Source organism: Toxotes jaculatrix, chromosome 23 (genome assembly GCF_017976425.1).
Source record: "Toxotes jaculatrix isolate fToxJac2 chromosome 23, fToxJac2.pri, whole genome shotgun sequence".
Lineage (NCBI taxonomy): Eukaryota > Metazoa > Chordata > Actinopteri > Toxotidae > Toxotes > Toxotes jaculatrix.
The window spans coordinates 6775283-6799829 of record NC_054416.1 but is presented as its reverse complement, the minus strand read 5'-3'; the positions used below and the strand labels follow the sequence as shown (position 1 = coordinate 6799829).

The following is a 24547-nucleotide window of genomic DNA, read 5'->3' as shown; positions in this document are numbered from 1 at the left end:
TCTTCACCACAATTCTTGCACAATTCACACACACATTCAAAAGTACTCTAAAGGTCGCCAGTAAGTCCCTTACTACTCTGGATCCACAAACGTTATCGCCTGCTCATAACTTTGACAAGTTTTTCCCTGTTTATTTCCTTTGCTAACACATTTTTGCCACACACATTTTTGTCTTTTCTAATCCTCATACATTTCAACTTCATTTCTTATTAGTATTTAAAACTTCATGTTGCAGTACTTAATTTCTCATCTATGTCTGCTCAACCATGATGAAAAAAGTTCCCTCCCACAGCAAGCTGACTTATGCTGTTTAATTATCACTTTCACAGGAAACCAGCAATGCTGTGAGCGGTCTGCTAGCTTCCTGTAATTCTGCAGACAGTTTTGTAGTCAGAGAAGATAAAGCCAAAGACAGGCTTCCTGTTACATCTCCAGCGTACGTACGTATTATAATTTTTTCCAGATGACAGTGAATTATACAGGCATTGTTGTAAATTAATGTTATGTGAAGCCATCTCAAGGTTTACCGAAAGCACTTTGCAATATCATTTACATTTTACATTTTTTTCTAGATCCTGACTGTAAATTTATCAATGGATCTCCTTCTGATGAAAACTTCACAGCTGCATTGAACGTACAAGGAGTGTGATCGCAAAAAACTGCCTGCAACTGTGACAAAAAGCCAGTGGGATTTTTCTACTCATCAGGGAATTTTCTAAAGAGGTAGAGTACATTTCTGAATCTAAACCTACTCAGCATTACAGCTTTTATAAAACTGAGGGCATTTCTGATTTTCTTGGAGAGGAGAATCACTAGATTCAGACTTGGTTAAAACTGCCAACATAGTATTTAGCGTCTTTTTCAACCTGCTATTAGGTAGTTAGTAGGTAGGTAAAACTGGGATAGCACAACAGAAAACATATTCCACAGAAAAATGCTTGAAATTTAGATTTACTGAGATTATCTAACTCGCTTTCACATATAGAATTGCTTTATGGAAGACCACACCCATGTGGCGATCAAGTACGAGCTATTTCAGCAGTGTGGGAAATTTTCTAATTTGCTTATTTTCCATGGAGTTAGATGAGAAGATTATAAATAAGGTGGTAAATATGAAGCTACAGCCAACAGCCACCTGTTTCTCTCTGAAGGTAACTAACTCTGCCTACCAGTAGTTCTGTTTCACACAGTTTCCATGTTTTACGCTTGGCCAAGCTACCTGACTGCTGGCTGCTGCTACATGTTTACTGTACAGATGTAAAAGTACTCGCTGATTTTCTCACCTAACTCTCACCATTAAAACAAATAAGTGCTGTTCCTAAAATGTCGATTTTTACAAGACTGTATCAAAAAAAAAACCCAAAACGTTCATTGAAATGAATAAAGCGCACTGTCCTATGTGTGACATCCTAACTCAGTACATGTTTTCTCTCTCTTTGCTTCAGGCATGGGTGACAGTTACACAATCCCAATCCTTTGTGTCATCCTAATCAGTCTGGTTTTATTGTTCATCTTCTTCTACAAGAAGTTGAACAGGGAGACTAATGGAGAATATACCATCAAGCGCATGGTGTACAAGGAAGGAGGGGTCAGGGACCGGGTGAGGGGTGCGGCACATCATACTCTAGGGACATTGCTCAGGGTCTGGCGTCGCAGTGATGTAGATGTGGGTTTAGAGGAAATGCAAGAAATCCAAGATGAGGAGGAACAGGTGGACGACGGTGGTAGCCAAAGCAGTGACAGCGAGGAGGATTCCCAGGAGGAGGAGGATAATAACACGGAGCAGTGTGATAAGACAATGGGAAAAGGAAATGACACCTCAGACGATAAGTCAAATTTGGAGTGTTCAGGGGAGCAAAGCAAGCTAATGGACCAGTCAGATGCGAAGGAAGAGACGAAGGACAAAAAGGAGGAAAACGAGGGAGAAGGGGAGGCAAGTGGAGGGGCTGGACTGTCGATAGACCTAAAGCAGTTCTCTGGAAGTGCCATCTGGTCTGAAGAAGCGGGAGGTGAAGGTATGGACAGGGATGTGACTGCACTGTGAGTACAGGGTGAGAAAATATGGAATACAAAAACAGCTTAGGACACAATCTTAAGCTCTCTGCTGGGAATATAATTTTGGCATAGATATGCTAAATCCTTTACATGTCTATTTTTATAGAGATGGTCCAATTTATATATCCTGAGTCTACAGACTCAGGATATATAAATCAGGGATCAGCCTATGAAACAATCTACATGTGTACATTTTTTAATTACAGAATGTAAACAAGAAAACCTAGAAAAACTAAAGAGGATGGCTGCTGTGGCCCTGGCTTTAATTCAACTTCTTGTTGAGTCATCAGCATAAAATGCTGACTGATGAATGAAGGTGTTATAAATATGCAGGGGTGCACTGGAATTTGAATGTTTGTGTTTAACTTTGCTAATGTCAAACTGACTTAGGTAGTCAAGAAATAAGACTTTGTGTTACTGTGTCAACCAATTGCATGTTGTACATTGTGGAGTGTAGTGTTTTTATTGCTTTAATTTTTTTTCTTTCTAATTTGCATTTAAAATAAAAACAGAAAACTTAAAACAGATTTAAATGTGTTATTCTTCTACTTCTTCTAGTTATATTAGAGCTGAAATGATTAGTGTTGTGTAGACTGTGTTAGATGTGGATCTTAGGTGGCAGCAAACACCTCAGTGTGTCGGTCAGAACACATGAGCAGGTAGGTGGAGAATGAGGAACGGAGTCCAGAATAAAGTTTGACTCTTTATATAACTTTGTGAGTGATTACATGCGTTTGAATGTGTGTGGTTTCTGTAATACAAACACAGTAACAAAATACAATTAGAAATGAAATATAAATCACATAAAATATATACTGAGCCAAATATGTGAATCTAATAAGAGTAACTGAAATACAGCTCAATATTACTTATAACTAAATTACAATGATCACTCAACGGATCAATCAAAAGGCAAATGCAACGTAAACAACAGTGCTTAGCTACGCAGTGAGCTAGCATAAACGTCTCAGCGGCAGCTAACTACCTGCCGCTAAGTTGTGGCTAATTACTTATAACCTCACGAATGCTACTGCCCAAAAACGACTGGCACGTTATTACTTGACTTCTGAATGTGTAGAAATATTAACGAAAGGTACACATGTGTCATAACAACAAAAACTCACTGCTTTTAGACGCACACTGCGGAGTCACTCAACTGTTTTTCTCCGATCGATCGACACGTCTGCGGTGCATTCACGGACCGCGGCAGTGTGGGAATTCAGGGAACAGTACTTTAAAGAGACGACCTTTTGTACAATTAGTCAATTGAGCAATAAATACTGTTCTGCAAAAATACACAGTTAAAAGTTGAAGTCTTGCAAGTATTAGCAGCAAAATATACTCCCTGGGCAGTATTTAAGTAAAATGCAAGTACATAAGTAAATGCAGCTTACTTAGTACCTTTCTACCATTGTTAATGAAAGTACTAAAAGAGATATTTCATGATTTTATTAGCAAAACAAACCTACGTTAAACTTTTCCTTCGGAGACGTTGGTTGACGTAAAAAGCCATGTTATACATAAAAACGATACGAAGGACATTATCAACCAATGGGGATGTAGCTCAGTGGTAGAGCGCATGCTTCGCATGTATGAGGTCCCGGGTTCAATCCCCGGCATCTCCAGTACTTTTTATTCTTGTTCTGACTATGGCGCTTCTCCTCTTCAAATAAAAAACACATAATGAGAGCGGGTTAGAGCGTAAAAAACGGTGGCATTAAATAACATGGAACAGAAATATATACAACACTCTTCATACCTCAACACAATGAACAGTGAGTACGCGCGTGTGTATGAGGCATGAGAGTCGTTCGTGATTGGCCAAGCGGAGCACTTGCTCGAATCTGATTGGATGTTGGAGGCCTTGAGGCGTGGGAGTGTTCGCGCACGCAAGTGTCAAATATGTATTTTTCGCCGGCTGAATAATTTTCAGCTGGGTGAGAGCCGCTCGATCGGGACACTATGGAGGACCTAAGAAGTAAGACAAGGTAGAGCAAACGTAAGTGTGGTCTAACAATGTCAGAACAATTATGTAACCAGAAACCCTGGATTTTACCTCATGACTGAAGACATCCTCACAGAGACAGATGGATCATTACTAAAGCACCCAAACTGTTCTACTGAGCAATGATTTGACTGGAGACCCTGGAGCCGATCTAACCCGGTAAATATTTATCTGTCTTCATGAATCTGATCCTCCCTTACAGACGGCGTAGATTTTGGTAAAATAAATAAAAAATAACATGCAACCCTTGTGCGATGAAATCCAGTCTGTCACAGTAACCTACTTTACGAGTGCCGCACCACCCTGAGCATCCAAGTTGCATTTTCTCCTCTCACCCTAACTTGATTGTGCCGGAGAAATGATTTCAGTCCACGTCACTCATCTGCATAGGGAGTAAAATGCAACCATCCTGCAAGGATTTTTGCGCCCTGAAACGGTCTCTGTCCTCGCCGTTTGATAAAAGGACCGACTAATTGCTGCATATCAGAAACTACAAACATGGAAGGTATAGTTTGCATGTAGTGTCACACCAAAATATATATTTATATCCACAGATAGGAGACACATCTGGGTTGCAAACTGTCCAAGATGGATGCAGCGCCCCTGTGCGCAGGGATGCACGGCGGAGCGGCAGCAGGGTATCTTTAAATGCCCATCACCCCCGCGGTTTCGCTATCATTTATGCCTCAATATTGCCGTTTTTATTTTTTCACCCTTGCAGGAGTAGGATGTTACTAGCATCCGCCGTAGTGGTATGGGAATGGCTGAACGAGCACGGACGCTGGCGGCCCTACAGCCCAGCTGTCTGTCATCACATCGAGGCAGTCATCCGGAGCGACCCGCGGTGTGGTAGTGTTGTCCTCGGCCAGGTGGACTCTCGCCTCTCGCCCTACATCATCGATTTGCATTCCATGCACCAGTTCCGACAAGACACAGGTGAGAAGCAGAGAGGAGAGGCTGAGGCACACGGCGGAGGATGCAACGTTGTAGCCGGGCCTGAGGTGGAGGCCTTTTTATTGCTCATGTGTGTCTACTTTATCTTTGCAAGCCCTTATGATGATTCTGCTCCAGATGTTGATGCTTCAGTGGGATTTCAATTCTCCTGTGCAATGATATAAAAGCCATTGCTTATATGTTAAATTAACAAATCTAATCTCCCATAGTTTCTTCTTGTAGTACAGGATGTATTATTATTATTATTATTATTTTTATTTTTTTGTAAACACCAGGACAGGGATGTGCATGCTGTACATCTGTGGATCTCAGAGTTGTCCTTGGCCAAGTGAGTCATTCTGATAGGATCTGTGTTTGCATGTGACACCTAGGACAAAGTAGCAGCTGAAGTGTCCAGTCATACTCACGGACACTGTAGACACTTTACTCTAACAGTTTCATTGCAGACACTATTATCAATACTACTGTCTTTTGTATTGTAAGAGAATATGACATAAGAGTCTAAATTTCATAAAAGAGAGGCAAGCAGGGCAGTGTAAGACAAAGCAGGGAATTGTCAGTTGTCAGGCTTCTAACTTTGGCAGAGACCCCAGCATCATTCTTCTCTCTCAACATTGGCTGACAAAAGCCTTTGTGCAGTTTGTTTTCCAAAGCCAGCAGAGGCTGAAATGTGGGAGGCAGGCAGGGTGCCCCAATTTAAATAGGATCCAGGGAGGAGGAGGTGGGGGAGGAATTTCAGGAGTTTGAGGTCAATGACAAAATGGGGTTGATGGGAACGGATTTTATGAATGAACTTCCCCGTTGTCTTGTTAAGCTGTGCCATGCATACTGTATAGATGACAAGTTGGAGCTTATTCAGTTCCTAATGTTTAGACAGTTTGTGAGTTACCCTGTTTTTCCTCTCATCGTGGACTGATAACCCAACCTGCCTCCCTACTGGCCATAGGCCCAGGGGCATGAGAGGTCAGGGGGCCCTTGGGTCAGAACCTCTGTATTAAGTGACTGCTAATATTTCTAGAGTTCAGTTAAAAGACACAAAATGACCACAATGGCAAAGAGAGGCAAAACAACCATAGAGATGGCCACGGCCATAATGAGACACAAAACAACTACAAAGAGACGAAAATTGACCATGAGGAGACACGAAATGGCCATGAAGTGACACGAAATGGCCATGAAGTGACACAAACTTTCAGCCTGGTGGGCGTATACAGGACCTGTATGTGCCTTTTTTCTTGTAATCCATCCCTGGCTATCATTTCTGCTGATTAAAGAAGAGAGAAAGGACACAGGCTGAACTGTAAAATACTGTAACATGCATTTTGCAGTTCTTAAAAAAAAAAAAAAAAAAGCTTTCATCTCTCACTTTTACATCAGGCTCACACATCTTAAAGAAACTTGTGCTCTGCTCCTAAAGACAGGATTTGATATGGGAAAGGTTTTACAGTATGAAGACTCTGTTGAGTTTCTCTGGACACCCTGGGAAAGCAAACACAGCCAGCTTTGGGTCGGATCAAGGCTGCCAGCCAATCAGAAAACAGAACACCGTGTGCTGTTACCAAGGGCAACCTGTTTGCCCAAATTCTTAGCAAGCAAACACAGACATGTTGAATTTGTTAGGGTTGTAATCTACTTGTCCACAGCAAATAGTAGTCTAGTCACTTACCTCATCACCCAACATAAAATTACAGTTCAAGAGACAAGAAATAAAGATGCTCAGTATGTGCTTCAAACTTTATATTTACAGTAGGAGATTACTCCAAAGCTCCATTCAAAGACACACCAGGTTAAAATCTTCACAATGTGCATTAATCTTTTACTTATGCTGTGACCCTCTGACCCCTGCCTCAGGTACCCTTCGACCGGTACGACGTAGCTTCTACGACCCCACCTCAGCTCCAGGCCAGGGCTGGTTGTGGGAGTGGGAGAACGACGCCGGCAGTTGGACGGCATACGACACGGAAGTGGGCATCGCCATCCAGGCGGCACGAGATCGTCAGCAGCCCTGGCTGGACCTGGCACCGCTGGGTTTCTGCTACCTCATTGACTTCGAAAGCATGACCCAAATCAACGGGCAGACGCAACGCTGCCGGCGCATCCAGCGCCGCTCCGACCTGGCTTATCCCCTTGTGTCTGGGCCCCTGCCTAAGTCCCACCATGCCTGGGGTCCCACGTCAATGCCCGGTCATGGAGGACTGCTTGGTGTGGATGTATCTGGAGTGGGCATGGGGATCAGGATGAGCAGCAGTGGGACTGGAAATGGGAGTGCGTACCCCAGCGGGGCTCTCCCTGCTTCAGCCATCACCTCTCTGGGACAGCCCTGTGCCTGTCAGCAGTGTATGCTGGTACTGAGTGTGAAAGCAGGCACGATGTCGACTGCTCACACTCTGGGTCGGAGACCGCCACAGACCAAGCCACCTAGTCCCAAAATCAGCAGTCACCCTGTCCCGGGAGGGTCGTACTCATTAACCCTCCCTCGTCCTCCTTCCCTGTCACGATCACTTTCCCCAAACAGGACGTCTATAGTTGGGGCGACAGGTGGTTTCAATGTAGGTGGGATGGGTGGTGCAGGAGGTGTAGGTGTCATCGGTGGTGGTGGCGGTGTTAGCAGTTCCAGCCTTGGCTTTGGAGGAGGCTTCACCCATTCTCTTTCCCTCCTTGGCTCAGCTACTGCCGCCCTCTCCATCTCCTCCACCCGTCCCCCTCCTCCGCCTCTCCCCCCACCGCCGCCACCTCCTCCACCACCCTCCACCGCGCCGTCGTCTGTCGTCACTTCTCCCCCTCACCCTTCCACCTCCTCCTCCTCCCTCTCTGCTTCCTGTTCTGCACCTACAGCACCCGCTCCAGTGCCCGCTCCAGGGCCACCTCTCATCTCCACAGCTGCCTCCACCTGTACACCCGCGCCTTCTGCCCGCGTCCTGGGTCCAGTGTCCTCATCTGGTGCTGCTGCCTGCGCGGCCCCCCTGCCGCCGCGGTCCAGCCTAGCAGGGCTAAGCCGACCTGCACTGCAGCGTATCGCCATGGCTCAGTCACGTGCCCTTATCGCCTCTGGGTGAGTAGATAGCCAAAAAAATGATTTTAATAGGAAAGTATTGCTAAAATATTTAATGTATAATTCAAATGTTTCCAGTGATCACATTCCATATCAATTTACTGTATACAAAACAAAATGGAACCAGCCGAACAGGACATGCAAGAAGAATGAATTTAGTCAGGAATTTCTCATTTGTTTGAAGTCCTCATTACACAGAGTCTGACATCAGCGCTCATTAGCATTCGTGAGCCTTTAATCTTTGTGACAAAGTCCACCGGGCTCGTTCATTTCCATGGAAAAACAATGAGGAGCATTCATACTGAACACACATTCCAGACATTTGTCACGCAGCAGCTTAATGATGGATTTACTTCATAAATATACACAAACACTCATGCACAAGTTGTGTATGTATATATGTAGTTAGTATATCGTTCTCACTTGGGGTCTAGGAATCGGAAAACCCTGGAAATACTTGCACTTGGGCTGGTAACCGTAGCAACCAGTGTGGATCAGGGGTATGTTTCACAACGCAGGTTTATGGAGTTGTCTCGATAACTAATGCTGATTAAAACCTCTGCCCTGTCAAATATGAACTACAGAGTGATATAAAAAAACGCATTCCAGGTTTTACAGCAAACCACATCTGGAATGTATCTTTGATGCATCTCAAAAAGCGGATGTTTTACTTTTAACAAGGTAATTTCACTTGTTTCTCTTTTTATGGAAAAACCACATCAGGCACAATTTGTTTTTCAAAGCAGATTATTTTTTTTTATACATCTTAAGACACATCTGTGGGGCATTTTAACAGCAAAAGGCTCTGATCATCTAGATAAACAGTTCACAAGAGTAAGAGCTTGAGATGGATTAGTCATTTAAACACCTAAGGACCACGGTGTGACAACCTGGTATTTAGGTGTCCAAGACTAGTTTTGACAGTTGTCAGCATCAGTGAATGTTAAGTGAAGGAAGTCACAGTGTCCAGGTGCCATAGCCAGGGGGCGCTGATTAGCAAGATGTTTGCGGTTCTGGGAAGACTCAAATATGAAAAAGCATACAAGAAAAGCAATGCCTCAAACACATGGAATCACTAAAGAGTGTGTCTTAATGAATTTGGATTAAACTTTAAAAAAGACCATATGCTGTGGATCATTTCCATGTGAGTCACCCAACATGGCCCCATCAGGGCACCCCAACTCTCTGAATCCTCACCTGAGCGAAGGCAACCTCTGTAGAACAGTTTAGCAGCAGCTAAGCCTCAGATTAATACCAAATACCTCAAGCTTAATATTCCAGCTCCAGTAATCTCTGTATTTTGTGTCAGGTGAGCTGTGTGACTGACCCATTCCTTCAACATATCAGGTGAGAGTACTCCTCTGTCCAGCAGATGGTCGCACCTGCTGCTGTGATAAAACCAGCAACGTCACAGCCTGGGATTCTCTGCTCACCTCTCTGCCTCTCGCCCTTCTTCTCTGCTTCTCTCCTTGTTCTTAGCGCAAGCTCCACTTAGTGCCCCTGCTGTCATCATCTTACCGCATTATCCCCAAATTCTTTCACAGCATCTTATGAAAACAGAGTCTCATGCGGTGGAAGAAAAAGTTGCTGGAGCTGGTGAACCTAGTGTTAGAGTTTTGTCATATAAATCCATAAGTACATGTAGGTAATTAGGCTCACATTTATAAATCATATGACTTGATGTTGGAGTCGCTCCTCCTACTGCACTTTTCACTTTATCACTGATGTTTACTTTTTTTTGGTCAGAGGCAAAGCTAGGTTTGATTTTGGTTTTAATTAGTTCTCAAAAAGCGCACGGGTTCATTAGCAAAGTAAAAGCAAAAAACAAAAAGAATCATCTTTAGCAGTTGGATTGGTGAGTTTGTTGTTGATTTGTGTTGAGAGAGCTTGCCTGCAGTGAAATGGAGCAGATGGTTTCTTAGTGAAGTGTTAAACTCTGAGGGGTCTCCAACGTCACAGATTATCACGGTGATGAGAGTTGCCTTTGGTCCACACACACCTGTTGTGTTCCTTTCTCCGCTTTCTGCACTGGATTTGATTTCTACAAGTGTGTCTTCACCACACAAAACTCCACCACCGTGTGTGCATGAGCAGTGTTTTTTTTTTTCTCCTTCTTCAAGCGGTTATCTCTTCCTGTCATCAGATTTGATTCAAGGTGTGAGCTTGTAACTGCAAAGTGTGTGAGCATTGCCATATGCGGCAGCCTGTGTGCTTCCATCATCCAGCGCTGCAGATGGAGGCTGCTCTAATGCCACTAGATTAGCCAGGATCAAAGAAACAGGACTAGCTGACACTCCTCTCCTCCGCTTGTTTCCCACCCTTTCTCTGCTTTTCTCCTGCCATCCTTTAATCTTTTCATCATATTACTCACGTTTACCTGCCTGACACACAAATGTCAATCAACTTATTCATGCTCAGGGTCAGCTGCACGTTTTGTGACTTTGTGAAACACATAGGGAACGAACAGAGGGAGCTAATACCAAAGCTTGGACACGGTGTTTGGTAAACAAACTAATATAGTAAGACAGTACAGTGTAATCAGATTGACCAGTACGGGAACTGGACAGTACAGTAACTCTTTAACCGTTTTCCATGTCATTGTTGCATCATTTATCTAGAGAGGGAAAATTATTGTTTACGTGTAGAGCTTGTGTCCTTTAACCTCAACCAAATTAACTGATGCAACACTAACAGGTTTCCACCAGGGAGTCGAGGAAAGGTCCCCCAAAAAGTATTTTTTTAAAAATTGAATGATTTCCAATGGAAAAGTATATTTTTCCTGGCTGCAATGATTCCCTGTGTTAATGCTTAATGCCTTAACAGTTGTTAGCAAGGTTCTTAAATCTACAGGGACAGCATATTGAAATGCAAGCCTTCACTTTATTATGTTGACATATTGTGATATACCTGTATGGGATTGTATAGAGTTACACGTGCCCATGTCTGTCAGCCTTATGGCAACCTGGCAGTGTGACGTGGTAATCCCTGCTGTGATGAATCTCTGGCCTACAACCAGAGTTTAGTCAACAGATGGAAACAGGTGGATTAGCCCTATAAAAGAGGAAGGAGACCTGACACCAGCACACAAACAGGAAGAGAGAGACGGAGACGGATACACTGACATACTGCTTTTAAACGTAAGGATCAATCAGAGGCAGGAAAAAAAGAGAAACAACTGGAAAGAGTCTAATAGTGCGACGCGTGGATATTGTTGCTGGAATATCTTGTCTCGTATCTGTGGTCTTTGGCACTTTCAAGAGGGAGAGATGACTGTTATCAAAACTGGCAGACCGTAAGTACACACCTGTGGCTGGACAGTCATAGCAGCAATACTGTTGGGCTCATTGCAAACTGTTCTTGTGTGTTTCATATGCGATTCCTCTGTTCATGAGAGCAGAGGTATAGTCCAGCTATGGTTAAAAATATTTTTACCCAAATAAGGGCATATAAGGGTATGTCATGTCAAAAATATCTATTGGGCTTTGTCAACACATTTAAGGAGGTTTATTGTTTGTTTGTTTTGGGTTTTTTTTATTTGAAAAATTCAACATTAATGATGCTGCCTGATTTCTGAATTAATTCAAAGCTGCTTTAATTTGACATAAGTTGACATCTTCATTTTAAGTAGCAAGATCACTATAGATACCGATCCTCCGTCCGAGTCATTAAGAAGTATTACTTTAGTTGCACCCAATAATTAACAGCAAAATAATTCATTTGTCATCCTAAGATTAAGCCTTACTTAAGCAGGAAGTCCTGTCTGATAATTATAGGACAGTATGTCAAGTCATGATGATCCACGTCTGTTTGTTTCTCAACATGACTCGGCAAAAGCTCCTTAACCTGCTGACACTGGGTGAACTAGAATCTAGCATATGCTCTGGACAGCTGTGTGTAACTCTGTTTACAGGTGACTCATCAGATTTCAGCACCTTCAGTCCAGGCTGCTGAGGTGACCTGGCCTGTAGTGTGTCTGCTTTTAGTGTGTCATTGATCTGTAGGTTAATATGAGTCTGTTTTCTTGTGTTTCAGAGTGCCAACCGTTCCAGTGAAGAACCTGAATGGATCCAGCCCTGTGCACCCTGCGCTGGCAGGTAAATATACTGACACAAGCAATTTTCTCATTTTATTTTAACTGATCAGAAGTACTTTCTTTAAATTAGGTCTAAAATTCAGCTTTTAAGACTTTAAAGAGGCACCTTGCTCCTGACTTGACACTGATTTGCCACCCTACACACATCTATTTGGCTGCATTTGACATTTGAGTAAATCCACTAGCCAACCTTCACCAGTATGGTTAATAGGTAATTCCCGAGATAAAGAGCTCACCACACAATGAGAAAACCCCAAATACTGTGTCTCACATCCTCCCTCTTCTGGCTGTACGCAGGTATTACAGGCATCCTGATGAGTGCAGCGGGACTTCCCGTCTGCCTGACCCGCCCGCCCAAGCTGGTGCTTCATCCTCCACCTGTGAGCAAGAGTGACATCAAGCCCGTGCCTGGTCTGGGTCACTGCTGCCGCAAGACAACCAAGAAACAGGCCCGCAAAGGTGCGTCTGATGATGATGAAGTCTGCTTTTGCTTTTGGTGGAATGTGAATTGTTCCTCATGAACAGATTATCACAGATGTGTTTTCATCTTGTAGGCAAGACCCCTGAGGAGGTGGTGAAAAGGTACCTTCAGAAAGTTCGCAATCCCCCAGAGGAGGTGAGTTCTCCTTCTTGATGATTTTCCGTGACCAGTTCAGCTAAATAAAACATGAGATTTCCAGTGCTTTTCACTGGCCAACAATAAAAAGCTGCCCAAAAAATTATCTGTCTTTATAAGACTGCTTGAGACATAAATCACATTTGAATTGTCTTCCCAACTCAGGACTGCACCATCTGCATGGAGGCCCTCGCAGGACCATCAGGCTATAAGGGCCCCGGCGTGGGTGGTATCTCCCGGGCCGAGTCGGTGGGCCGCCTGGCACAGTGTGGTCACCAGTACCACCTCCAGTGCCTCGTTGCAATGTATAACAATGGCAACAAAGATGGCAGCCTGCAGTGCCCCACCTGCAAGACCATTTATGGAGTCAAGACTGGCAACCAGCCCCCAGGCAAGATGGAGTACCATGTCATTCCCCACTCACTGCCTGGCCACCCTGACTGCAAAACCATCCGGATTATTTACAACATCCCTCCTGGCATCCAGGTAAATTGAGGCAAAATGTTTCTGTGATACCTGATGCAAAATTATCGCATCAGGTGTGATGTAATGAACTCTGGTCTCTCTCTTCAGGGCCCAGAGCACCCAAATCCAGGCAAACCCTTCACCGCCCGTGGGTTCCCCAGACACTGCTACCTCCCTGACAGCGAGAAGGGACGCAAGGTAAATTAGAAAACATCCCCTCTTTCTAATTTTATGAGTAGTATAAAGACATGACCAGATTATGTGATAAAATGACAATGTCTTCTATCTTAATTGCTTTGTCCAGGTTCTGAGGCTGCTCCTGGTAGCGTGGGACCGCCGGCTCATTTTCTCCGTGGGCACGTCCAGCACCACTGGCGAGTCTGACACAGTCATTTGGAACGAAGTGCACCACAAGACGGAGTTTGGCTCCAACCTGACTGGGCATGGGTACCCCGACCCCGGCCACTTGGACAACGTCCTGGAGGAGCTCAAGGCTCAGGGCATCACCGAGGAGGAGTGTCTTCCCAGAGACTGAACAGAGACATTTGAGACACTGAAGACATAAAAAACCAGGCTGCAGTCTGTAAACACACAATGCTGGGAAGTGATCCACAGCTGGACAGCCAAATTATTTTCAAAATCTGACAAAATGAACAGAGAGAAACTTTTACCACCAGAGATGGGAAACAACTTCAAAAAACAAAACTCTTCACGGGAACGTTACAGAAATAGTTTCAGCAGAATTTGCTGAGATTAAAATTTCTCTTATGACTGCATGAGTCAGTTTTGAAACACGGGGAAATCGTTTTCTTTCCTGATGCAGTAACAATGTCAAGATTACAGAAGTTATTCAGTGAGACATTCGATACCACTGTGCACATATGAGTCAGTGTTAGATTAAAAAAAAAACCCTGTCATTTATACTGTGACTTCTTATCAAGAATGTAACTAAGTGAAAATTTGCCGAACTGAAGTGTTTACCACTATGACTGCTGCTATGTGGAACGGAAAGGAGGTTAAACTGAAGAAGGAAGTGGAGTCTGTAAGTTTTTTTTAAGTGTTAGTCCACAAGCAGAAATAAGTTTTCACTGCAGATAAATATTTCAAGTGTATAACAGGACATCTGAGCATGGATATTTGCTGACCTCTAGTGGTACTTTTCCAGAACTACATTCCTTTTTAGGTTTGATTTTTAAATTGTATTGTTGTATATTATGAATACTTGATATATTATATGATATTGTTTCCATTCTTTCATGTTTTTATATTTTAATTTTACAGTTTGTTTTATATGGTGTGTTTCATTGCGTTGTTGTATTTGGGTGACAGATTGAGAAGTTAAGATGAGCTGCTGGTGCACCTGAGTTTGCCTGACACTTTATATGCCATTTACCAGGCCCTTTCTTTAAAAAAGAAATTTCATTTTCAGTATTTTGTATTTGATAAGTTCACAGACTGACATTCCTTAATTGTTCTGCCCTCAGAGCATGGGTGCATTTAATAGCTTTCTGTGTCTTCTTGTATCTGCATTAACTTTAAGGACTGATAGAGGTAAAGCTACTCTGGATTATACCACCCCCCAGGAGGAGTAAATACCCAAAAAGCTAGGACTGAACCTCCTGCCTGAACTCAGATTTGCACAGAGCTTTCTACTTAGTATCAAAAGGAAACGGACAGCTTGTATCAACTGTATTTTTGTGTAGGACACACACACCAGCCTCAAATGCTCTAATCACACTACAAAATGTGCTCATTCGTTGTTTTTGTCATGTTTAGTGTTTGCCATGAGCAGGTGCAAAAGACTATCTCTTGTTGTGGATCCAGCTTTGGCCAAAGTGGTCTGGTCAGTTTGCATTGGGTTTATTATGAGGTACATTAGAAGAGATGTACAACAGTATGTGTTGACATACTTATGTAGGCCAACATTAAGAGCATTTATACTTTATGATACTTTATGTATGCACTGTACTGTATGTATGTGTTTTATGTGCACAAATTTGCATTAAACGTTTTTCTAAGGTTCAAAGAGATAACAGAGCCCCACTCTGGTTTACTCTTTTATTTTATGTAACATTGATGCTGTAATGTCCATAAATGTGCCAGCCTTTATTACTTTAAAGTGAGACTATATGTAAGTTTTGATAAACAGCAGTCGCTGTGCCCACAAGCCACAAATACAAGATAGTGGTAAACACTGAGATGCAATGTAACTGCTGTAAAAGTACACAAGAGTCATAAAGTCCACAAATTGGATCCATTAACAGCTAACACTAGCTAACATTTGTGACCAGAAGCCACTGGTCATGTCAGACCAAGACTGTAGCAGCAAAACTCTGAGTGTGTAGAACTGACTGAGGCTGCATTTGTTTACTTCTGAATTCAGCTTTATATGAGGATGAATGTACTATGTACTATTTTTATTTTCAGAAGTTATGTAGTCTCACTTTAAAGAGCATATAACATTATCTGAACCCAAACGTTACATGTCATCTCACCGTTGCAACATAAAACTAAAAATGACTGACTCCTATCTACATTTTTAAAAAAAAAATTACCATAATGTTTTAGCACAGATGCATCATGGGTGCATTATAGGTTTTTGAAGATTTCTTTCCCTGTGGGTTTAGTGTTTTCAGCTCTTTTAAATCAATACCTGTTCAGTTATTGCTCTGCTAAGTCTGCAAAATGAAAATAATTGAAAGTTTAAATAAGCTGATGAGAAAGACTTCAGAATCTAGTTACAGTATACAGTACTGTATGTATGAAGTAACTACAGTGGGACTATTAAATGAGTTTAGATCAAATCAGTTGTCTTGTGTATATTTGAGTTCTGTGTCACTGCATAAATTGATTAGATCTTTTGAAATGTATGGTGTTAGTACAATTGCAACAAAATTTTCTTCAATTATGAGCAAATGGTTCCTGAAAAATAGATTCTGGTTTGCATTGCCATGTAGTTAGACTGTACAATATGGTTTGTTTTTATAGATCACTCACATTACTGACTTCTACTTCAAGACATTAGCGGTGCATGACCAGTTTATCTGTAGATTAGTCTGGCTCCTGGATTAGTAGTCTGGATTACCTCCACCTTAATGAATGAAAAATGTATGAAGGTAATTAAATACAATTATATGGACCCCCGCAAGAAGATTCAGTCATGATATTGAAATAAATGAGGGTTAATAGGCAGCTGTGACAGTAAAGTTGCTGAAATAATAAGTATTTATATAAACATAAGAATTTTAAAACTTATTTTATCTTATTTTTATCTTTCTGTTCATCTACTCTTTCAATTTGTGCAGAAACTGTTGAGTCAGAACTAACGACTCTGGAAAAATAATTAAATTAATGTGATCTCACACCTAAAAACCAAAACTGAATTGCTTCACTTTTTGAGGCTCAGACCTTTTAACTGGCCCCTGGATGCAAAAGGAAAAAAACAAAACAAGCAAAGCCTTTCACACCAACTTTCATTCACTCTTCCATCTTTCTGCAACGGCGGAGCTTAGCGTTCATCTTAAGTGACAGATGTGATGGATCGGCTAAAGCTGCCGATCTGCGTTATTAAAATACACCAGCCGCCTGTCAGGTTACTGAGGAGCAGATGGGTTCAGGGTCTAATTAGGCCAGAACTGATTTAAGACAGACTGACATCAACTAGTGGCACTAATAAAGATGAAGTGAGGGTAGACAAATTGTGTTGCAGCATTGTCATTGCTGCTCTTTTCAGGCTGCAAAAGTAAATATGGAGAGACAAAGCAACAGCTAAGATGCTGCACAGAAAGAGGACTTTGGGGTTTTACTATGTATTTGTGTGAAAGAGTGTGACATTGGTGCATAAATATTTTGGAGGAAAAAAAGAAGGGAACGGAGAGAAAAGGAAAAATAGTTGTAGTATGGTAGATTAGGATGCTTTGAGATGGGGGATGAGACAGAGATCTGTGCCTTAAGATGGGGGAGGGGTCTCCAACTGGTCAGAGAAACCCCTCCTGCAGGGGTCCATTGTCTACCACCCACAGCTATGAATAGAAAGCGGATTACAGCAGTCAGCATATTTATTCCATTGCAGGATTGCCTACGGTTGATCACCACGTTGCCACTTCGTCTGATGTCTCCCCTCGGTTATTTCCACCTAAAGTGTTTCACAGATCTTCTGTGAAAGGCTTTTGCTCTCCTTTTAGATCTAAACTGCAGGCTGGAAGTGTTTCTCTTCTACATCATGCCAGGCGAAGCAAATCTCCCCTCTCCCTGCCTCAAAATGACTTGTCTATTATTAAAAGCTTTTAAATGGAGCAGTGTGTTGGCTGACTACCAAATCTAGAGCCTTGTTGCCAAGGAAACACATACCCGTGGTCTCAGCTCTGTCTTTTTTTTTTCTCCCCCCTCCTCCTCGGAGGCTCATATTTCAAAACTGTCAGCAATCTGGTGCGCTCACACTGCTGCCTTTCAGCTAAAAGCTTTTTGTGCTGCCAGTGGAGCAGAATGGAGGGGAAAGGAGAGCGGACGGGAGTGGTTAGAGCGGAGGGGAGGGAATATGAAGGGCCTCCCTCACCGTTGCCAAGGCAACTTGATGTCACGGTGACATCACGCACCACTAAAAGCTTTTAACCGGATTCCTCTCCTGCCTTAGGCCCCATTTTGAGTCCTCTTTCAGCTAGGCTAGGGGGAAGGGCACAGGCAGGACGGTGGTGTGTGTGCCTTTCTCGCATGTATCACTCCCACACCTCACACAGCTCTTAGCACAGTAAAAGACTTTCAAATTCAACCTGTCAAGATCCCACTTCTGCGAACACAGCCAGCACAGGCCAAGAGAACTGTTTCAAAAATGGCATCAGAGGACGGTTTCAGCTACCTAATGCCAGGCCACAGTGAGAAACACAGGCGGGCCCCGAACTGGACTGACGGTGAAATGAAAGCCCTCCTGTACGTGTGGGAGGAACACCACAACGAACTGAAAATGAGCAAGAGGAACGCCAAGGTTTACGAGAAGATGTCCCAGAGGTTCTTCCAACTGACCGGAGAGCAGCGTTTCAAAGAGGAGATCAAGATGAAAATCACCAACATGTCTTTCCAGTACAGGCAAGTGCACCAGATCCCAATATCCATCCAGACTTGTGACTCCAAACTCCAGCTGTTGCATGACTATAAACTTTCTTTTTTGCTCTAACAGGCGACTGAAATCCACAGTTGGTGAAAGTGGGGAAACGCCGGACTGGCCGTACTACAAAGCCATCGAGAAGATCCTCTCCAAGCCGCTGGAGAACGGGCGGGTGAACTCTTTGGAGTTTCAGGCCTCCGGTGCAGGTCCCTCCACCTCCTCCCAGTCTACAGAAAACCTAGTGCCCCAGTCAGAGGAGGGGATGCTGGGATTCCTGCCAGAGTACACGGGATCCTCAGATGAGATGGAAATAAAGCAAGAGCTGGACTCGTTGAGCTCTGACAGTGAGAACACACAAGGCTCCAGGTAACAGAAACTAGACCAGTGTGTGTGTCTTTTAATCACTGATAAAGGTAAAGGTAATAACTAAGATTATAAAGTAACCTGACACATTGGAGATAACAGCTCCAAGGCTTTAATTTGTTAATTTATGTTATTTAGGATTTGCATTCAGATTGAGATTAAATGAATTCTGTGTCTATTATCAAAGAAGAAATTGAGAAAAAAAAATCTCAAAAAGTAAAGGTTTTCTTTCAGCTGTATTTTGTGGCTTTACTCAGCTGATGGGGGTTATTCAGTTGGCATGGAAACAGTTTAGGTGGTCAAACAGTGAAAGATATAGGTTTATATCAGAGGTGTCCAAACTGTTCCACAAAGGGCTGTGTGGCTGCAGGTTTTTGTTCAAACCAAGCAGCAGCACACCAGACTTGACTCATTTAATCAACTGAGCTCAGTCACACAACTGATCTCAATCACAGTTGATTGGTCAAACTGTGTGCATGGTTTTCTTCAGCATTTACTGAAGTTTAGCTTTTGTGTGGCAGTGTATATCAATGCCAGTTTTGACTATTTTATTCCCTATTACTTTAAAAATACTTTTAATGCTCTAGTTCTATAACTTCTGGCTCTGGGAGAAAGTTGCTGATGTTCACAATTTACAGGATGATTGTAAGACTAACGTAAGCTTTTGAACCTGGAGGAGATTATTTCTTACAAGATTGCCTGTGTTCTCCAGCTCCCATCCTATTTCAGCCAGAAAGAGGAATGCCAACAAGCACCTGTCCATGAAGAAGAAGAAACTACGGGTGATGCAGGCCATGCTACAGCAACAAAAGAGGTCAAGCCGAGCCATAGAGGAGACGTGCAGAGAGGTCCGTCGGGCCATTCACCAACAGAACCTGCTCCAGGTCCAGTGTCTGCAGCTGCAGGAGCGTATGATGAACCTTCTGGAGAAGATGATCCAGCCTCCTTCCGCCACGTCAGCGTCATGGGGTCAGAGTGGGGTCAAAGATCCAGGGAAGCCATGAATGGGTTACGGTTGTTGGGAGAGATCATGGTCTTGCCTCACCTATAGCCCCTTTGATGCAAAAAATAAAGTATATATATTTTGGATTTCATTTTAACATTAAACAGTGAGGTACAAAATGTGCTGTTATGATTTCTGAGGGTGTCATTAGCCTGAACCTCATTCATGGAAGATGACCATGTTAATAACCATCAGGACACAGGCCCATGATGACACTTAAGCATCTAGAAAGTCAGGTTTCAGTGTTTTCAATTTTGTACTCTTTTGAAACAACATGGGGACAACAGCAAAGATGAACTTATCACTTCACTTTTTCACTGTGCCAGGGTGATTATAATTTGGGAAGGTCTGATGCCAAAACAGGACAATTTGTAGCATTATGAACCAGGAGTTGAGGCAATGACATGGTTATTGAGGGGGCTGACAGCAAATAGTATTATCATCAACACAAACTACATCAGATTTCTTGTAAAAAGGAATTTCACAGCTCTTAAATATGTCTTTTTTTGTGTTTCAGTAGCAGAACAGTCAGTGTTAGCAGTATGCTGGCCTACTGTCTCCTGCGGAAGATACACAATTACTTCCAACCTTGATTTTGTAGCTCCAAAGAACTGACTGAAAAAGACAGCCAATGAGTTTCTAAGAATAAGGGTACATTTCCTGCTTTCAGCTGAAAAAATATTCAAGGTGAAGCTCATTTAGACGTAATAAATAAACTATCTAGATGTTATAAAAAGACAAACTCATTCTTTTCAAATCCAGGATCTTCACTGTGTGTCACTGTGACCACACAGATCAGTACTCTGCCTGCACACTAACTGTACTGAGTATAGTCGAACAAATAACATTTATACAGCATTTAATCTTGAGTAGCACTGTGTTTTTAGGATTAGACATGAATGCAAAAGTCATGACAGTAAAAAAAAAAAAAAAAAAAAAAACATTGTTTTTTAATACTATGTCAAGATGACTTGTTCTTGTTTGCATTTCTGCTGAATAAAGCAAATCACAGTCTGGCCATTGTTTCATGTGTTTCACTGTGATTTTATCCACTGTTAGCCAGCATGTTTCTGCAGGGTAATTATTGAAATGCTAAGTACACAGAAGGCAAGGAGTGATAGAGTTGAAATGTTAAGGTCTTTGCCTTAGAGCCTATTTTAAGAGGATTTGGAGAAACTAGGGATTAAGTTAGTTCCATCACACACTACACCGACTCCACAGAAGTCACTGCTTCATGGAAAAGAAAATGCAATACTGTTTTTTATGAGATACACAACAAATTATGCTACCTGTGATAGGATGTTACACTCATTTCAATAATAGATGAACTAGAGTGCATCATGGTTTAGCCTTAGGCTACCAATAATCTCATCACATGACATGTTTCATCAAATGACAGTCAGTTATTCCTTCTTTTCTGCAAGAGTGTTGGCTGCACATGTGTAGAAAAGCCATGTGACCTGGTGTGCAACCGTTGCAGCCCTTTGACCAGAGAGATATGTTTACACGCACTGTGAAGTGCTGTACCAGTGTGAAAAAGACACATGGAGACACATATGCAAAGTGACGGAGGGATACAGCAGAGATAGTATATTGGTCATATTGGTAAGACTTTTTGTTTTTTTACTATTAGTATTATATTGAGAACGTGTGTTCTCAGTGTGTTGTGCATTTTTTTAAAAAAACGTGCTTCTTCGTGACATATGTAGGGTAAGATTACATAACTCACAGTGTTGTTTAAAATCCTTTTCGATATTTAAATGGTGTTAAAAAACACCTCAGGCTTTTAAATTTGATTTACTGCAGCGCAAAAATAAAGACCCTCAACTGTCACCGGCCTCAGCCAATAGCGTGACTCCAGTCGTTTGAATATTGAACGTGACGGGCGTGGTGATTGGCCAGAGGCGGGACGTCACATGTTCCAGAGACGTTACGCTGTCATGGTTACAGTGAAAGACGCTTTGTGATCTCCGCGGCGAGTCAATGGAGAGAGGTGGAGCTGTCGTGCGTTGCCATATGGACTACTACTGAATCACGACAGGGAAATAATGTTATGAATAATTTCAAAAATGGAGGCGTAAGGTAAAAAAAATAATGTAAACGTGTGGACTTTTATCACCGCGTTTGTAAAATCGTGGGCATTTTTGCGGAACTTTTCACCCCTGGAAAAGGTAATTTTAAAACTTTCTCAAACAGCCTCATTGTGGTTATAGTTTCGGACCAGAGTGAGAGCGATTGCGCTATCGGTTCGATTTTAACGTAAAAATAAAGCAGACTTCTCCAGGGTTTGTTAGGTGTTTCCTGTACTGAAAAAATGTTTAACTTGTGCGGCGAGTAGAGTCTTGGATCACGTAAAAACAGTGGTTGACCGAAACCGCTGAGTCTGGTTATTATTAAAGTGTTGTTGGTGAGCAGGGAGCCAGCTGGCACCCTGTGCTGGGGGGGTGGGTGCAGGGGTGGAGGGGAGTAATTTGCAAACTGTGTTAGGACTGTGTCTTATCTTTGACAGGTAATTGCTCAAATAAGATTGATATCAGTGTTTTACTGTGTTATTAAATTACTTTGGTAGCCTTATTACTTTGGTATTACTTATATATATATATATATATATATATATATATATATATATATATATATATATATATATATATTGATATATCTCAATTTATGGACTGACAGAAAATAAACTTGCTGTTATTGATTAGTTGTTTAAGTTTGTTTTCAAGCAATAATGACAAAAACTGGTTTCCCCCCACTCTGTGTAACTGTAGGATGACAGCCACACAATAGTGTTGACAACCTGCAAGTGTTTCGGTTCCCACACACTGGATCTCACATCACCCTACAACAAAGATGAGGATACAGGGACAGCCTGAGGGCGCAAGGAGGCGCCTGGATTTAAATGCAGTCGGTGAGCTCAGGGGTGTGGAGGTCATCCGTGGTCGTGCAGGATATGGCTTTACTATTTCGGGACAGAGGCCATGTCTGTTGAGTGGCATCCTGGAAAGAAGCCCTGCTGACCTGGTGGGACTCAAGCAAGGGGATCGCATCATGGCAATCAATGGAACTGACGTGTCCAGTGCTTTGCATGAGACTGTTGTGCAGCTGATTGGCAGCTGCAAAGGCCCCTTGCAGTTGGTGGTGCATACTGACAGCCGAATAATGGGGAACCCCATCCTTAACGATGCAAGATTTGGGATTGTCCCCAAAAGCGGTATTTTCCAAAAGGCAGGTGTTCTTCGCACTATCTCTGACGATTCAAGCAATACATCTGTTAACTCAAGTCATTCTGCCACCACCAAACAGAGGCCAGTATCAGAGCCTGATATGTCGCAGTGGTCACAGCAGTGGAGTGTTTTAACTGAGCAACCAAAGGAGGACTCTTCCAGAGTGGGCGACACAGACTCTGTTTTTACAGATCCTGAAGAAGTCAACCCAGACTGGAATATTTTAAACATGACCTTGGTGGTTGGCTACTTGAGCTCCACAGAGCTGATTCTGAACACTACAGACTCAGAGGAGGAGGGTTTAAAAGCCATTAGGGAGAGAATACGACAGTTGGGAACAGAGCAGGATACCCATACTCTGGTGATGATGAAAATTATGTTTGACTGCATTCGTCTTTGTGATGACGCAGGAGCTGTTTTGGCAGCCTTTCCTGCTGAGAACCTTGTCTTAGGGGCTGTGTGTGCTGAAGACCCACGATTCTTTTGCTTGGTCACTACAGCGCATATAATAGATGGCCGTGTACCAGAGGATGGTCCTCTGCGTGCCTCCTGCCATGTTTTCTTTATTGACCCAGAGCTGGGAAACCATGAGGACCACAAAGGGATTGCCGGACGCTTTGGCTTTGACTGCACGCCAGATCCAGATGCCTTGGGCTGCTTGGAATTCCCTCAGACTCCCCCAGATGTCCTTCACTTTGTCACAGTCCTGTACAGTGATATGGGCGAGGCTATGGAGAGGCTTAGAGTAAAACTGGACATGGAGGCTCAGCAGCAAGCCAAGGAGAACGGTAGCACTGGTAAACAAGGCAGTGCCAGCAGCAATGGGGACAGTGGAATTGGAAATGCGTCCCCCCCTGAGGAGAGAGCGGACAGGGATTTCCCTTCTGCAATCCAAACCCACCCTGGGGCCCACCTCCCCAGCTGTCCGTGGGATTATCCTGCGGCTGAAGACCTCACCCGAATAAACCTTTCTGAGAACGGCCAAAAACTTAATCCAGAGAACAGTGCCAGCACACATTCCCTTTCAGAGTCACTACCTGGTCCTGATTCACTAGCCAGCTTTTATGGAGGTCCCCCACCCAGGCTTGAGTTCCAGTTTAAGCCCCCACCACCTCCTCTGCCCTTGGGTAAAAAAACAAACTTCTTCGAAGACCCTCTCAGAGGTAGCCAAAGGTGGTTCTCAAAGCCAAAGTGGCCTAAAGCCCCAAACAGTGATCCTGAGCCTCAGGTGACATTCAACAACTGGTCTTCAGTTGTTAGCCTCAGCTCCGGCCCAAATAACCTGCCTCCTCCCATGAGCCAGATTCCTTCAGACAGGTACCAGTCAGCAGAGGTCATGCTGCCCCCCAGAGAGGAATGGACCAAAAGGTTTCTTGAGCAGAGAGAAAAACAGCGAAAGGATGGTCGTACTAAAATTGTGAGTGAGACAGTTTTTTTTTTTTACACTTTAAAGCTTAAATCTGCAGCATTTAAAAGTGTCACATTCAGTCCATCTCAAAATGCTTTCCTTACTCAGGTCACAAAAGTGAGCTGTGGTCCTAGAGCTGCATTTCTTATAAAATTTTGATATGTGTGTGTTTTGCAAATGTATATATTTTTTCCAGATATGACAG

The 24547-nt window shown here is 43.0% G+C and overlaps 4 protein-coding genes and 1 non-coding gene across 8 annotated transcripts in view; all 5 read left to right on the top strand.

Moving 5' to 3' along the window:
* The first annotated feature begins 329 nt into the window (after positions 1-329).
* Positions 330-2582, top strand: si:ch211-119e14.1. 2 transcript variants are annotated; one of them, XM_041030750.1, is made up of 3 exons: positions 330-440; positions 573-723; positions 1446-2582. In XM_041030750.1, the coding sequence occupies exon 3, from the start codon at positions 1448-1450 to the stop codon at positions 2042-2044; it is 597 nt and encodes a 198-aa protein (XP_040886684.1). In that variant the 5' UTR covers positions 330-440; positions 573-723; positions 1446-1447; the 3' UTR covers positions 2045-2582. The 2 variants fall into 2 exon arrangements, with proteins under 2 accessions (XP_040886684.1, XP_040886685.1); XM_041030751.1 differs by having other exon boundaries at positions 380-436.
* Positions 2583-3608: 1026 nt separating this feature from the next.
* Positions 3609-3680, top strand: trnaa-cgc. The gene has a single exon. It is a non-coding gene; the product is annotated as a tRNA-Ala (tRNA).
* A 515-nt stretch (positions 3681-4195) lies between these two features.
* dtx4a (deltex 4, E3 ubiquitin ligase a) lies at positions 4196-15227 on the top strand. Of its 2 annotated transcripts, none has more exons than XM_041031038.1 (9): positions 4196-4219; positions 4782-4996; positions 6866-8066; positions 12099-12160; positions 12457-12618; positions 12714-12775; positions 12941-13261; positions 13349-13438; positions 13545-15227. In XM_041031038.1, exons 2-9 carry the CDS (start codon positions 4789-4791, stop codon positions 13773-13775), a joined length of 2337 nt encoding a protein of 778 aa, XP_040886972.1. In that variant the 5' UTR covers positions 4196-4219; positions 4782-4788; the 3' UTR covers positions 13776-15227. The 2 variants fall into 2 exon arrangements, with proteins under 2 accessions (XP_040886972.1, XP_040886971.1); XM_041031037.1 differs by lacking the exon at positions 4196-4219 and adding an exon at positions 4438-4565.
* A 2693-nt stretch (positions 15228-17920) lies between these two features.
* Positions 17921-20587, top strand: msantd1 (Myb/SANT-like DNA-binding domain containing 1). Its single transcript, XM_041031039.1, has 3 exons — positions 17921-18322; positions 18414-18707; positions 19417-20587. Exons 1-3 carry the CDS (start codon positions 18069-18071, stop codon positions 19706-19708), a joined length of 840 nt encoding a protein of 279 aa, XP_040886973.1. The 5' UTR covers positions 17921-18068; the 3' UTR covers positions 19709-20587.
* Positions 20588-21223: 636 nt separating this feature from the next.
* The window catches only part of rgs12a (regulator of G protein signaling 12a), a 33526-nt gene continuing 30202 nt past the window's right edge, over positions 21224-24547 (top strand). The window contains exons 1-2 of one of the 2 annotated variants that reach the window (XM_041031034.1): positions 21224-21312; positions 22479-24351. In XM_041031034.1, the coding sequence (XP_040886968.1) occupies positions 22561-24351 (1791 nt within the window). In that variant the 5' untranslated portion in view covers positions 21224-21312; positions 22479-22560. Of the gene's footprint in view, positions 21313-21745; positions 21790-22478; positions 24352-24547 lie in introns of those variants that run through there. The other variant, XM_041031033.1, reaches the window with a different exon arrangement.

Excerpts from the sequence above, each read along its gene's own strand:
- si:ch211-119e14.1 (XM_041030750.1), top strand. The coding sequence starts at position 1,448 with ATGGGTGACAGTTACACAATCCCAATCCTTTGTGTCATCCTAATCAGT.
- dtx4a (XM_041031038.1), top strand. The coding sequence starts at position 4,789 with ATGTTACTAGCATCCGCCGTAGTGGTATGGGAATGGCTGAACGAGCAC. Across the intron at positions 4,997-6,865 it reads CCAGTTCCGACAAGACACAG|GTACCCTTCGACCGGTACGA; the intron begins GTGAGAAGCAGA and ends CCCCTGCCTCAG. Across the intron at positions 12,161-12,456 it reads TGTGCACCCTGCGCTGGCAG|GTATTACAGGCATCCTGATG; the intron begins GTAAATATACTG and ends GGCTGTACGCAG.
- msantd1 (XM_041031039.1), top strand. The coding sequence starts at position 18,069 with ATGGCATCAGAGGACGGTTTCAGCTACCTAATGCCAGGCCACAGTGAG. Across the intron at positions 18,323-18,413 it reads AACATGTCTTTCCAGTACAG|GCGACTGAAATCCACAGTTG; the intron begins GCAAGTGCACCA and ends TTGCTCTAACAG. Across the intron at positions 18,708-19,416 it reads GAGAACACACAAGGCTCCAG|CTCCCATCCTATTTCAGCCA; the intron begins GTAACAGAAACT and ends TGTGTTCTCCAG.